The 15,206-nt window shown below is 42.8% G+C and overlaps 1 protein-coding gene across 2 annotated transcripts in view; it reads left to right on the top strand.

Moving 5' to 3' along the window:
* Shisa9 (shisa family member 9) overlaps positions 1-15,206 on the top strand; it is a 323,497-nt gene that overhangs the window by 290,643 nt on the left and 17,648 nt on the right. The window contains exons 3-4 of one of the 2 annotated variants that reach the window (XM_004652272.2): positions 4,103-4,258; positions 12,117-12,164. In XM_004652272.2, coding sequence (XP_004652329.1) covers positions 4,103-4,258; positions 12,117-12,164 — 204 coding nt within the window. The remainder of the gene's footprint in view (positions 1-4,102; positions 4,259-12,116; positions 12,165-15,206) is intronic. The other variant, XM_004652273.2, reaches the window with a different exon arrangement.

The following is a 15,206-nucleotide window of genomic DNA, read 5'->3' as shown; positions in this document are numbered from 1 at the left end:
CCAAGTAGACAAGCTCTTAGGAGAAATCTCATTGGCTCAGCCTATACCCCATGCCCACCCCTCCTCCCTGTTCAGTCACCAAGAGAAGAAAGCATTCATTTTAGTTTTGTTTGGGTCACATGCTCACTGCGGTATCCAGTGGTGTGATTTACAGTAGCATTGTTCCCTTGCCATTTCACATCACAGCACATGCATCGGCTTTCTGACTGCCACTTATTATGTCTCCAGTAAGCGCAGTTTGGTTGCAGAGTTCAATCTGCCTGTGGAAATGGCAGGTTGGGAGTGTCTAGAGTTATGTCTCCCAGAAGCAGCCCTCAACCAATGACTGATGAGACTTTCTAGGCAAATGTAAAAGGACTTCCTTGCCTCTGGGGTGGTAGGATTTGGAGCCCTTCATTGGGCACCTCGTACTGAAATTCCAGTATAGGCTTGAACTCCAGCTCCTCTCAGTTGGATCTTACTTGGGACACAGTTTCCATGTGCTTCTATCGCTTCCCTGTCTCTTGTCTTCTGCTGCAAGTATTCTTTCTCTGAGGTCATGTGCCAAGTGCACTTGCATGGAAGGCCTTACCCTAGTGATTGGTGGGAAAGCTCACACAGGGTAGCAGCTCATCACGTGACTCAGATGGAGATGAAGTAGTGAATTAAAGGAAGCCCTTTAATATGCCCACTGAAAGACATGTTACAAAAACAAAAATCCTCCAAACCCAAAGACTCGGAACAGCAAGCAATGAGAATGTATGGTCAATTACTTCCTATTTGACTGACATTTGGGCAAATGATATGCTTAGCCTGATGTTTCCAGGGGAAGCAGACATATCTCCCAGGAGATTGGATCTGGATAGGAAAATGTTACATCATCTCAGGGTCCAGGTGACAGTGAATGCCATATCTCATCAACACATTTCCTATAATCCCCTTGTTAATCCTAAGGCTCTAATGTCCTAGCTGAACCTTAGCCAGAAAGCTATTGCAGAAGGATACTCTTGCCTCTTTGAATGCCATCCTGAGGCAGGGTTAGTTGGTTTATGTGTGTCAGCACTCCCTATTGGACATTTGGATTTGTGTGATGGATCAGACATGTGTGGTTATAACAATACCCCCCATGTGTGTGCCTCAGCAATGGTAACTGCCATTTTCCATTTGGGTTCATTGGGTTCTATGAACCAACACATTCCACATCTATGTTATGAACTGAGTATTTTTTATCTTTTTATTTTATTATTTGAGAGAGAGAGAGAGAAAGAGGCAAACAGAGGGAGAAAGGAGGAGAGAGAAACAACAGGGCATCCAGCCACTGAAAATGAACTCCAGATGCATGCACCATCTTGTGCATCTGGCTTAGATGGGTTCAGGGTCCTTTGGGTTTTCAGGCAAGTGTCTTAACCACTAAGCCATCTCTCTAGCCCATGAACTGAATATTTTAAGAGCAGAGCCTGACGTAGAGGTCCAGACACATGCAACCCTAAGGAAGTACTTTGCATGTCACACACACACACACACACACACACACACACACACACACACACACAGAAATGCAATCAGATAAATATGAGAGCCATATACATTGTTGTCTTTGTGAAGTCCAGATTCCCCCAAACCTGATGTCACCTGTCTTGGAAAACAGTGTTTTACCAACATAGTCATGCACACTTATTTATATAACATCTAGGGATACGTACATTCTATAATGGCAGAACTAAGAGGAATATAACAAAAGCCATACAGCCTGCAAAGCCTAAACTAAATCTTGCCGTTTACAGAAAAACGTTTGCTAACACCAGTCCTGAGCCTTCCCCAGACCAGATGGTGCCATGAATTACCCATGCTTCACAGTTACCCCCCACACACACCTTGATGCAAGTGGCTGGTCCTCACACCTTACTGTCAGCTAGGCATTCGTTGCTGACCGCTGCTGGCGTTGAGGGTGAAGGGCATGAGATGCATCAAGCCGAGGGTAGTGGCTCCATCAGCAGTGAGCTGTCATCAGCCAAGAGTTGCAACAATTGGGAAGTGGCATGCAAAGCCCAATAAATATCTCTTAGAAGACACCCCTGGCATCTAGTGTAGTGAGCACCTGGGTGGACACAGGTGTTTCTCAAAGACTTATCGATCCAGTTACTCTGGCCCAACTGAGCCATGATTGCCTCCTCAGGATCCACCATTTCTCACCTCTCTTTTGCCCTCATCTTCATCCATGGCTCTCGGGAAAAAGACAACCTCCCTCAACAAGCTTGACTGAGTCCTGCAAGCCTCTCTGGCCTCAATTTGGTCCATTGTCTTCACTGTGTGTTTCCTAGCCACGTATAACTAGAGAGCATGACCCGTACTTTCAGTCCTGAGCATGCCAAGTTCCTTCCAGTTGAAGAGCGTGGGCTCTTTCCTCTGCCTGGAACACTTTCCTTTCTGCTTTTGCCCATCCCCCACCACAATTAACCCTCAGATCCTTCCTCTCATCTCAGAAAATATTTCTAAGATGAACCTTCTGAAACTCTCTTTCATGAATCCCATTTTCGTCAACTGCCCAATATTTACTACATGTGTCTCTATGTGATTTGATCTATCTTGTGCAACCATTATTGGATAAAAATAGGCATCATGTTTCTTTTATAAGGAAATGCTGTATCAGTTACAATAGCTTAGAGCTTTCTGCCCACCACTCTGGAATCTCTCCAGTTTGAAACGTAGAGTTATCTCACTGTAACACCTTTCATTTCTGTCTATCCTATACATGTATATTCCACATGCACAGTATACAATATAATGATTGTTTAATGGATTGCCATGATGAAGGGCTGAGGATGTGGCTCTGTGGGTGAAGTGAAGTGATTGCTGAATGAATATGAGGTTCAGCACCCATGTAAGATGCCATGTGTGGTGGCACGTGCTTTTATAATCCTTGCACTGGGGAGGTGGAGACAGGAGCATGCCTAAGGCTTGATGATCATCATGTCTGGAAAGTCATTGAATTCTTGGTTCAATGAAAGACCCTGTCTCTTAAAAATAAAGTGGGGAAGCATAAAGCAAGATGCCCAACATTGGCCACTAACCTTCATGAATATGCCCATGCCCAGGTACTTGCACATACATGCAGGCACACATACAAACATCCATGTATACCACACACACATATCCATGAAAAATAATTCTCATAGTAATAACAGTTCAGGTGGTTTTTTTTTTTAATTTTATTTCAGAAACAAGGTGGTCATTGCATTCATGACCTCACAGCAGTTGTCACGGTCTACACAGTATTGGGCCCATTGATGTGTTCATAGATGATGAAAGAAGGCAAAAGGAACACAGAAAGACATCAAGATAGAAAAGAGGCTGGATGTGGTGGGGGGAAGAAGGGATAAAGTGGAGGGAGAATAGAGAAGGGGGGACAATAGAGAGTTATGGGAGGGGATTAGGATCAAAATACATTGTGTACATATATAACAATTAATAATTGGAAATAATGCAGTGATGAAAAAGCCTCCCTGGGCAATGATCCTTACATTCCAGTGCTTATATCCTCTGTAGGCTCAGTCCCCAGCAGTGGTATTGTCTGGTCAAGATATACTCATACTTTACATTTCAATGAGCCATGCTAGTTTCCTTTCTGCATATATAGCAAGGCACACATTCACCATCAGTCTGTGAGGTCCCTCCATACCCAATGCCTTTGCCAGCTTGGGTGACCTACAATCCTTCTGGTGTTTCCCAACCTCCAGGCAAAGGAGTGGACTCTCATCACTCTCCTGACTTGTAATCCCATGGCTGTCACTGAGGTTGGGCATCTTGTTACACAGATGTTGTTTGGATAACAAAAGTAATGCCTGCAATGATGGATCTTTGACATATTGGGGTGTGCGTATGTGTGTGTGTGTCTGTGTATGTGTTTCTGTACTCACATTTGCCCTTTTAGATGACGTCACTCACCTGTCCTTAGTTGCTCTCCAAAGGAGATCATGAAGTTCATTGTTTCTGGTAGATCTTTACTTCCTCTAATGCTCTGATGCTCATGACCCCAGAGAGTGTGTAGAGGGAATGGGATGATGGTGGAGGCGGGCAGAAGTTTCTGTGCTGTCTGTGATCACCCCTGTCTCTTCATTTCCAGACACCACCCAGATGAACAACGCAGTGCCCACCTCGCCTCTGCTTCAGCAGATGGGGCATCCACACTCGTACCCCAACCTGGGCCAGATCTCCAACCCCTATGAACAGCAGCCACCGGGCAAGGAGCTCAACAAGTATGCCTCCTTAAAGGCCGTCGGTAAGGGCGTCCTGCATGGAGTTGTCTTTGCTTCTCCTCCATCTCTCCTCTATTCATGTTCTCCTCTAGAGCTCTTTCTTTTCTCTCAGTCTCTCCTTTTCCTTCTCTGATTTTCTTCATCTATAACTCCATTTCCTCTGTTTCCTATCTCTTTATCATCTATCTATCTACCTGTCTCTGTATATATCTCTACCATTATCTATCACATATCTATTATCTGTCATCTATAATCTATTTATCATCTATCTACCTACCTGTCATTAATCTATCATTTGTCTATCTCGTTGTCCATCTACCTGTCATTAATCCATCATCGATCTCTTTCTACATATTTCTTTCCTAACCTTTATAATTCATGTATCCATCCATCAGTTTGTCATGTATCACCCATTATATATCTATGTTTCATCTATCTATCTCTTTACCTATATACTTACCTACCTACTTGTCCATATACCTACATGTCTTCTTTCTCTTTCTATATATCAATCATTACACATGTATTTATCTTCTATTTCTGTATATTTATTTTCATCTATGTATGCAAGTATGTATCAATCTATCTACCTACCTATTTAGTTTTTAGCTACTAAGATCTAGACTTAAGCTGTTTCGTCCAACCTACTCAATCCACACCTTACTGTGAGGGGCAGGGTAGTGAACAAGTGGGATCAATATGGTGAAAGCTCTTTCCTGGGGAGGAAGACCTGGATGCTGATGTGTGCCAAATGATGTCCAACCCCTTCGGCATCTCCTGTGTTCCTAGTGAATTCTGCGGGAACCTAGATATAGAATCCAGTCTCTCAGTTTCAGTAATACCTTGCCTTCTTGCAAGATAACCTCCCTCCACTGCAGAGACCATTCTATCTATTAGAGGTGGGTGAACAATGCACACTGTCTTCCCAGGTAGTCTCTTTTCTTCAGGGTATAAAATGTTCTGGGGAGGTCAGCCAGGAGCTACTATTAATTCACTTATTCATTTAACCTAGTGTATGATGCTTCATTAGACCCATCAAACACACTGTCTCGCTGATCTAAAGTCAGAGACACAATTATTAGCCTAACAATTAGATTAAGAAACTGAGACTTGTAGAGGCTGATTTATCTTGCCCCTAATCAAACAGCAGTGGGCGGCAGAGCTGGGAACTGAGCCTGTGTTTTTGTCATTCCGGAGCCGTGTGCCTTACCACTGCCCAGCTTCTCTTTAGACAACTGACCCGCATATATGACCCTGAAAATGCACCAGGCTCTGACGTAGAACAAAGCACAGGTAGTGGTGACTCCTGATTTGTGATGCTGCGGTTAAGCTCAGGTTTGCTTAAGTTCTTAGTTCCCACAGGTACGTGGGCATGACTGGAGTACAGCTTCTCCATGCCCTATACTCCCTTAGAGATTCGAATCAAGTCACTCAAGGATGGAGTTCAAAACACAAACATTTATAAAAGCACTCCACAGGTCTTCAGTGTGAAGCCAGACCCAAGAGCTGTTGATATTAAACTGTCCCATCAGCCCAGCATCTGGAACAACCAAATCTCTTCTCTAGTGCTTGCTCTAAATTCCTCTTCCAAGTTCTTCTAGGTTTTCTGTTGGTTTTCTACAACTCTTACTTATGGCTCTAGTGGAGGGGGAATTCCTTTCTTTTCCTTCTCACTATGTCCTGTGACTTCTGTTTTTCCTCTTTGTTTCAGAGGACAGATGTTCAAACCAGTCTTTCCCTGTAACCTTTCCTTTCTCTGACTTTATTTTTTGGGGAACTGAAGAGGCCAGAGAGGTATTGACTCAAATCTTGGCTCTATACTGAACTTCTTTGTGACCTTGGGCAGCATTTAACCCTCATCTAGTCCTCAGTTTTTCAGTTTAAAAATGGACTCAGTGATGCCTTTTAAGGGAAAACAAGATAGATCATGGTTACACAGTAAAGACAATTCATTCACTACCATTACTCATTTCTCCTTTGCATAATCCCATTATCTCATTGCTAGTGACTTCATGGCTGAATTCTTTTCTTTTCTTCTTCTTCTTTTTTTTTTTTTTTTTTTTTTTTTTTTTAGTTTTTTTGAGGTAGAGTCTTGCTCTAGTCCAGGCTGATCTGGAATTCACTGGGTAGTCTCAGGGTGGCCTCGAACTCATGGAGATCCTCCTACCTCCGCCTCCCAAGTGGTGGGATTAAAGGCATGTAGCACCATGACTGGCTATGAACTCTTTCTTAATTCTATCTTATAGCTTGTTCAGTTCAGATCTTCTTAATTATTTTGAAATAAGTTTTACTTCATATAATAAACAAGTTCATTCATTCATTTATGCCCACATGTCTCTCCTTCCAAACATGGACATCTCCCCCTTCCTAGCAAAACTGCCTATTAGGACTTTCCTTTGTCAAGGATTCCATTTTATTGTAGAGAGCCTTCTGCTCTTTTGCTTAGGATATATTCACTTATTCCCACACACTCTTGCTTCCTGGAAAAGTTTGGGCAGGCTGATGACCTCCATAGACATTAAACTTTTTATGATCAATTGTTGATCTTCTTCCAGCTGCTCATTAAATATGGGATGGTGGATACTTTTGATGAATTCAAGTGTGAAATGTCCTAAATTTGTTATAAACTAACACGAGAATTCAACACTCACACACTCCCATGTGGCCATGATGGTTGTGGCATTTCTGGTCTATAACCATCAGGGTCACAAGACAAGTATATTGGGGCTCCACATGGGACCAGACATGGAGTAGTTAACTGGAATGTGCTTGCACCAGAAGTCTAAGTAGTCATGTATTTTGATCTCATAGGACTTATAGATGTAGTCATTTAAAAAAAAGACTGAAATTAATACATAATTACCTTGGTCAGAAATTATGCAGAATAACCCAGGCTTTTCTAACTCTAGAGACCTGCTAATTATTCATGTCTCGTGCTTGATTTCTATGCCCAAATCAACCCTTATTATTCTCTCTAACCACTGACTCCACTATTACCACATTTTGTGTTGGCATAGCACATCCATCCCAAGCATATTCAGTGTCCCTGAAAGACAAAGACGGTTGCCTAACAGAGGAAGAACATCCGCACAGCTGATATATCTATGCAAACCTTCAAATGCTATTTGGTGGCCCACCTCTCTTTCTGAACTTTGCAGTTCAGTGACAAATATGATATCTCCTGTTATGCCGGATTCTTCTTTGAACATTAACACGATAGCCAAGGTGTCTGTCTCTTTACTTTTAGATCCATTCACACACAACACATCTCTTCAACTTGGGCTCAGAGTCTCCTCCCCCCAACAGTCAGTGGCTCTCTGGGTAAATAATGGGTGAACATTTCAATGCATCTCCTTGATCCTCTCCCAAGATCTATGCAGGTTGCTTTAGATGAGAAATATCTACAGAGCATTTGGAATTAAATTTGCAATGTGAAAATATGTTCTTGGTATAACCCTTTCTTTTTCAAATCAGGAACCCCTGAAATATTTGCTGAATGAATGTGCTTGTCTTGTACAAGAACCAATGCTGGATTTTAAAAAAATAAATCTTTATAACTTCTAGTAAACAAAAGGATATCACTTGGGAAGCCATCCCCAATCTTGGGTAGAGTTAATAGATACCTCTTCCACTTCTGTTTGTTCTTTGGAATGTTGTGGGAGTTCTTGGGGTTTTAACTGAATTGTGAGTGGTCTTGTGCCTCCCTTGCCAGTGGAGGGCCTGTTTGTTGCAGAATGAGGAACTGCTTGACCCAAAGGCTACCCAGGAATCCAGCACCACCTCCATCAGTGAGCTACAAATCCGGTAACAAATGTTCTTTTAAGGGTCCTTTATTAAAGCATAATGTGATCATGGTGTGAATGGTGAAATGCATTTCATTAGTGGAATCGTTGGCACTCAGAAGGAATGTTGTTTAAAAATAGTTTGCTGTTGAAAGCCCTGTAACCTCTCACAACCAGACTGATGGCTTAAAAACTTTAAATCAAGTGAATAAGGGGAGGGTGAGAGCCACTAGGGTTAACTTCTGAGTTCAAAGGTATTCCTGGAAAATAAAGTTCTCTTGGAGGCTTTGATAGCTAGCTTATCAAATGTGTGTGTGTGTGTGTGTGTGTGTGTGTGTGTGTGTTACAGTTCCATCTCAGCCCTGGCTCTGACTATACTTAGTTGTGTGACATTGAGCAGGACACTGAAAAGCTTGGAGTTGTATTTCATATGACAAACAAGGAATCCAGAGTATATGGTTCTCAAACTCCATTCTAATTTTTAAAGTATAAAATTACATGATTCTACTCATTCCAGTTAATAAAATACCTGTGGATCATGAACTACATCTCTTTCATTCACTGCCAATGATTCTTCCCAACTCTATCTTCCTTCTATCTTATTGTATTTTATTTTTTTAGCTTACTGAACTGATCCTCATTCATGTTCAGGGAGAGATTTTTTTTTATACTTCAGGGACCTGGGCATGCTCCATTTGGTCATATCCAGCCTGTGACTGCAGAATGGTCTCAGTTCCCAAGGGATTCCCAGCTCAGCTCTGAGTAAAAATTAGCACGTAGTCAGGAAATGCTGGGGGCAGAACTGTAGAGGACTCTGAGTGAGAAAGGATGCTGGGATCATTCATTCAACTCACTTATTCATCCTCCAAATTTTCATTCTTGCTTTCCTAGATTGTGGCCATTGCTGAGGCATGGGCCAGGCCACTTCCATTTTCCAAGGTTTGCTTAGTACATAGCAACCTGTGGGTACTCACTCAGAGCTCCCCATAGCCACTTGTAAAGCCAGTGTGCAATCTATGAGGCAGACCCACCCCATGTGAAGCTAGGAAGTTGAGAAAGAAGAGAGGACATTGCATAGATGCAGGGATTGTCAGAAATTATTGGCCTCATCAGGTCTCAGTCTCTCCCTCTAACAAATGGAGTTAAGAATACACAGCTAATAGCTGAAATGAGTCCAAGATATGGCACAAGCAAAGGCCTGGTACATAGTAAATACTTCCACCTATTAAAATCTTCATACCAGAGGTCCTTGCCACCACATTCTTTCTCTGAGCTCTAAGCTACACCAGTACCGTGATGAGCATTTAATTGCCCAAACTGCATTTTGATGGAGGGTTAAACTCTTCTTTGCTTCAGATTGGGAAAGATATACCTGAACGTTCTGTGGGGGGTCTAATACAACCAGGAAAGTACTCAGCAAAAGGCTCTCTGAGCATCCTAACAACTGGCAAAGTCAGTTCAAACTTCTTTGCTTTCCCCATCTGCAATCTGGACACTGAAGGAAACTCCGATGTCCAAGTACTGCAGCCTATCCAAGTCCATCACACTGACCTGCTCTCCTCACTGAGGCTGTCATGTGCATTTAAGCAATTGCCACCAAGGTAGAAGTCGTAAAACATATCTTATAGACTGAGCCGAAATGTAACTGTAAGACTCATTTAAGTCCTCAAGTTACCCTGACCTGCATTAACCCATGTGATGTGTGGTTATGGTGTGAGGGAAACCTATGGCTCCTCACAGGATCTTGTAAACTAGACAAAAGTGTTTGTGCAGATATCCCTACAAATCACTTGAGGCTTCATGGAGGGAAGACTCTCAAATCTGTGTCAATAGAATTCTACCTTTTATGCAATTCTCAGTGGACACCACAAACAGAAAGTAGCCTGCACATTGACATGTCTCTATCAGCCCTTGTCTAGTTTTCCCAGAGTGCTGAACTCGTAGACCACTGGAGGTTCCTGACCATGGAACTGTAGATAGCTCAGAGTGACTTTGGATATCCAGTGTAAGAAAAAAAAACAATGCACCAGCAATTATTGTTGAAATGCTGAGTCCTTCATTTTAAATTCAAAATTAAAATTTTATTTTAAGAAAATATTTTCCCTTTTGGTATTTGACAGATGATTGAATGTTTTGCCAGACATGTTACATTTCCCAGTAGAAAGTTAAAGCTTCAGTGCCAATGTGCTTCTCCCCTTTTTGATAAAAACTTTCTTATGATATTGTTATTGAAGCTTAACATATTAGAGGTATAACAGAGTTGAGGTAAATTTTGCATACACTTTACCTACTGTTATAGTAATATAGTTTTTGAAAAGTGCTCACATTTGGGTAAGCACATCCCAAAAAGATGGGAAATATTACCCTATCAAATGTTCCCTTATACCCCTTTCCTTTATATATCTTAGATCCATCCCCTTTTAACGAATAGTTTTCATCCCCAAAATAATTTCTACTAGTGTTATCAAGTGCACAGTGGGGATTTAAGTCCGTGCCTGGTAGCCTTTATGCCATCTCATTAAATGCATTTATTGTGGATGGATATATGGAAGAAAAATCCTTCCTCTCTGTCAGTACTATGCCCTGTGTGTGGTGCTGGGAACCAAGGTGACAGAGCAATGGTTCCTGCCTTCAAGGTGAACTGATGGGTTTGATTTACTGGAGAGGATGACTGGTCAGCCTCATGTCTACCAGCATGGAAAGGTCTGGGGCCTTTTTACTCTTTCCAGATGACCCTGGCTGTGAGGAGGAAGGGTAGCTTATTCCAGGCAGAACCGCTTCATTTTAACTTCCCTACTCTTCCCTGTCACTCCCACTTCCCCTCTCTTTGAGTGATGAGGGTGTAGAGTTCAGATCTGCACAGGGAACATGGCAATTTGAGTGTCCTTTGGCACGCCTGGGAGGCCAACCAGAAATGTTTAAATGGGGCCAGATCTGTGCTCTGTAATCATTTAGATCACAGACTGTTCCCTGTGTCTCCTCTCAGCTGGCAGCCTGATATATCTCTGGAAATTGTGTAGAAATTGTGAACTTGGTCTTCCCACATAGATTCCTAAGAAAGGAAAGAAGAGCCAGTAGCACTCGCTGATTGGTCAGGTTGCCAGCACTTGCTGATTGGTCAGGTTGCCAGCCAACTACCAATGGGGAGATGCTCTTGTGGATAATAATGGAGGCTGGGCTTGACCCCAATAGATAGAACTAAATGTTGCTGAGGGCTGTGTAGGAAGGGGTAGGATCTAGCCAGAGTCCTTCTTATATTCCTTATTTTATATTAGAAGTCACCATGGGATTCTGCTAATAATATGAGGCACCCTCACTCCTGGGCTCATTGAGTCTATCTGAAAGGGAATTCAATTTGGAGAAATGGATTTATAATGAAGATTTCATCACACATCTGTTCTGTAAAGCAATGTATTTCTCGTTATGGGAGTCTCTGATAACAAGGTTGATCCCTTTAGCATTTAGGTGAATTTCCATACCTTAGAAAGAGTGACTCCAGAGAAAATTAAATTCATTTATTCAATAATATTTTTTTTCAAACATAGTCTATGGGCTGGGCACTGTATATAGTGAGGTCAGCCGTGCCACCTTACAGCATTAAAAACTAAAGACTGGAGAAAATAGTGGACTCTTGAACTTGGAGCATGACTTGACAATTACGTGCCATCTTTCAGGAGAGGGATTATAACAAAACAGGACCAAACTTCATCTCATCATCAGAATGTAGACTTTAGTCAAACTGACCTCTCATCACTCAAATTTTCCTTTTTTTATTGTAGGGAGCTGAAATGTACAGCCAAACTACTGCTTAATCATCTGTTGTCTGCCTTATATAGCTGTAAAAATCTAGGGATATTGAAGGCACTTCTTTTGATCTCCTGTGAGGCATTAGTGGAATACTGCTTTCAAGACTTACCCAAACAGGTGCACATCCATTTCAAGTTCATGCTGGCTCCTCTCTGTATTTCCTGGGTTCCCTGAGGCCTGATTCACTGGAGACTGATGCTAAAGAAGCAAGCGGAAACTGGGTGTGGGGTACTGAGTGCACAGGCTGCCAGGCAACCAGTTTAGCATCTCTCGATTGTTATTTTCTTTTTAGGAAATTCTGATGGTGACTGGACAGTGGCGACACTTAAGTCACCCAAAGGTATTGTATGACCTTTTCTGGGTCTTTTGTCCAGGTGTTGTCAAAGTCAGCATTAAGTAATGGAAATCAGAGTGTTCCGGTGTCTGTATGTGACCCAGTTCACGTGTATGTTGGTCTTGAGTGGCAACTACAAGTGTAAGTTCCAGTGGGTAGGTGTGTGTGTGTCTGTGTGTGTGTGTGTGTGTGTGTGTGTATGTGCATACACGTGTACCTAGGTGTGACATGTCTTTGCTCAGAGCAACTGTTGGACAATGTGCTGTCCCATGCTTTCTTCCCGATATTGGTGTCAGTAAGAACATTCCTCTATCAGAAACATTTTTAGGTCAAGCATTCAGGACCTTTCCCCCCTCCCCCAAGAAAGCTACAGAAGCAAAATGACCAAAACAATGATATTGCTGGGAAAGGTGGAGGGAGCAGCAAAGAGAACACAGCTTCTGATGAAGGGATGCACTTAGTCAAGCTGTTGACTAGGAGTTTGAGCAATGATTTCCAAAGATCAACACCGTCAAACTACCAACCATGAGTTTGAGGAATGATTTTAGGGAATAGATCACACTTCCAACTTCGCCAGCAGAGTGAGCAGCAAGTTTGAGGAGCTGGCTGGCCTGAGTCTGTGAATTAACTCACTGGGTGCCTGGGAGTCGTAATTAACATTAATTCCCTGTGATGCCACGGTGGCGCTGGCTCCTCATGTCATTGCCTCTTAATTCTCCAGTGAGTTGGAGGAATAAGCATTGTCATTCCAATTTAGATGGTAAGTCATGGATGTCCAGCTAAGGATTGGTCACACTCGTCTAAAGACATCTAGCCGATAAGGAATAGAACTGCAATTTGAACCCATGTCCCTCTTAGGCTAATGGAGGACTGGTTCCCGTACTGGTTAGCAACAGGAAAAGCTCTTTTCAGACAGAACCAGGAGCACTGAACTCATTGTCTTTTCTTCCTTGGAGTTGCCGACCCAAAAAGTTAGAGTTAAGGCTCTTTAATAATCTTGAACCGGGAAGATTAGACAATGTGGGTTCTAGACAGGCTACTTATGACCATTTTGCTATTTGCAAAGATTATTCTGATGTCTGAATGGAGATTGAACCATGGGAAGGTGGACTGATGCTGGGGGTCACCTCCCAGGATACTTGTGAAGAAAGGTAGCAGCCTGTAACCACGTGGGCTGAGAGCAGAAAGAAGGAACTGGAGTGAGCAGAGGAGTAACTGGAGGTAGAGCATTTAGAGGTGATTGAATGTGATGGCTCATTCGGGCCAGTGGGCCCATGGTTCTCACATCTACGCACACACCAGCATCACCCGGAAGGTTGTTACCAACCGGATTCCTGGGCTCCCCTGGTAGTTTCTGACTCACTAGGCCTTGGGCGGGGTTATGGGGGGAGCTGAATTGCTAATAGGTTCTGTGGTGACGTCTACGCTGCTGACTGGGGTCCACTCTCTGAACCCGCTGCAAGCAGAGGCATCTGGCTGAGACACCAAGTCCTGCTGAATGAGGACTCTAGGTATCTTTCAGAGGCTTAAGGTGACAAAGTGGAAATGTGATCAGGGCCCCCGAGACTCCACAGCATCTGGGCTTAGTTAGGGAAGGGGGCCATTGTAGTCCCACGATTGGAAAGAGAGCTTTAGAACCACGCTTTTCAGTGAGAATCTCCTGACTAACCAGTTGTTGCCCTGAGAGAGACAGATTTTTGGGTCTTGCATTAGATAATAATTGTTCACATGTCAAAGTCCATTTTTAGAAATGCAAACGACTTGAAACATGACAGACCTACTAATTTGAGAGGCACAAACTTCTTTTTTTTTTTTTTTTTTTTTTTTAATAAATCTCTCTCTCCCCCCGTGAAAAAACAAAGCCATTAAGATCCTGTGACAGCCTAGGGAGACAAGTCTGCACCCCTGTCCTTCCATCAACCTGTTGTCTGATGCATTTCGATCACACTTCAGGACAAATCGAAAACAAAGGCTTGAAAGCTGTTGTCTACCCGGTCAGGCTAAATCCTCTGTGCTACTAAATGTAACTTTATTTATTTTGCCTTGTGTGGGATGAAGAGAAGGGATCCAAAGGAGGGTCAGGACCAAATTCCTCTGGGGTCATTGGTCTTTCTCAAGTGGCCCTGAGTCTAGATGCAGCATGATAACAAGTTTGGGGGGAGTTGTATGGTTCCCCCTCATCCATTCTGCCCCTTTCTCAAAAGGGAAAGGCAAGCTGGGTGTGATGGGTTTGGATTCAAGGCTGAGTACCAATGTACCCTCCCTTATTTGCAGTTTTGTTACCTTCAATCTCTATTTCACCGTTTTTTTTTTATATTTTTTGTTCATTTTTTATGTATTTGACAGTGACAGACAGAGAGAAAGACAGGTAGAGGGAGAGAGAGAGAATGGGCGCGCCAGGGCTTCCAGCCTCTGCAAACGAACTCCAGACGCGTGCGCCCCCTTGTGCATCTGGCTAACGTGGGACCTGGGGAACCGGGCCTCGAACCGGGGTCCTTAGGCTTCACAGGCAAGTGCTTAACCGCTAAGCCACCCCTCCAGCCCTCAATCTCTATTTCAAAAAATATTTATTTTATTTTTTTATTTGAGACAAAGAGAAAGAGAGTGGGAGAAGAAAAAGGCTAGGCACGCCACCACAAACAAACTCCAGATGCATGTATCACCTTGTGCATCTGACTTATGTGGGACCTGGAGAATCGAACCTGGATCCTTAGGCTTCGCAGGCAAGTGCCTTAACTGCTTAGCCATCTCTCCAACCCAAAGCCTTTATTTTTTTTGACCATTAACACTTAAGCTGATCATACCACCTATGTTCTAGATGGCTGTAAAAAAAATGAAATAATGCTTAAAATCTATGTTATAATACCTACCATATGGAAAGTGGTAAGTGCTCACAGGTTAATTAATGTTCGTGATTGTTTTGCTATTACTAGAAAGTGAGAAAAGTCCTGAGGCTCTGAAACATCCCAAGGTAATAAAAACTCTTAAACTCTGTTTAACTCTTCATTTCACAAACAGTTTTGATGTCAGAACTCTCATATTCTAAGG

Source organism: Jaculus jaculus, chromosome 11, assembly GCF_020740685.1.
Source record: "Jaculus jaculus isolate mJacJac1 chromosome 11, mJacJac1.mat.Y.cur, whole genome shotgun sequence".
NCBI classification, from domain to species: Eukaryota; Metazoa; Chordata; class Mammalia; order Rodentia; family Dipodidae; genus Jaculus; species Jaculus jaculus.
The sequence above is the reverse complement of the archived record's forward strand: the minus strand, read 5'-3'. Positions and strand labels throughout refer to the sequence as shown.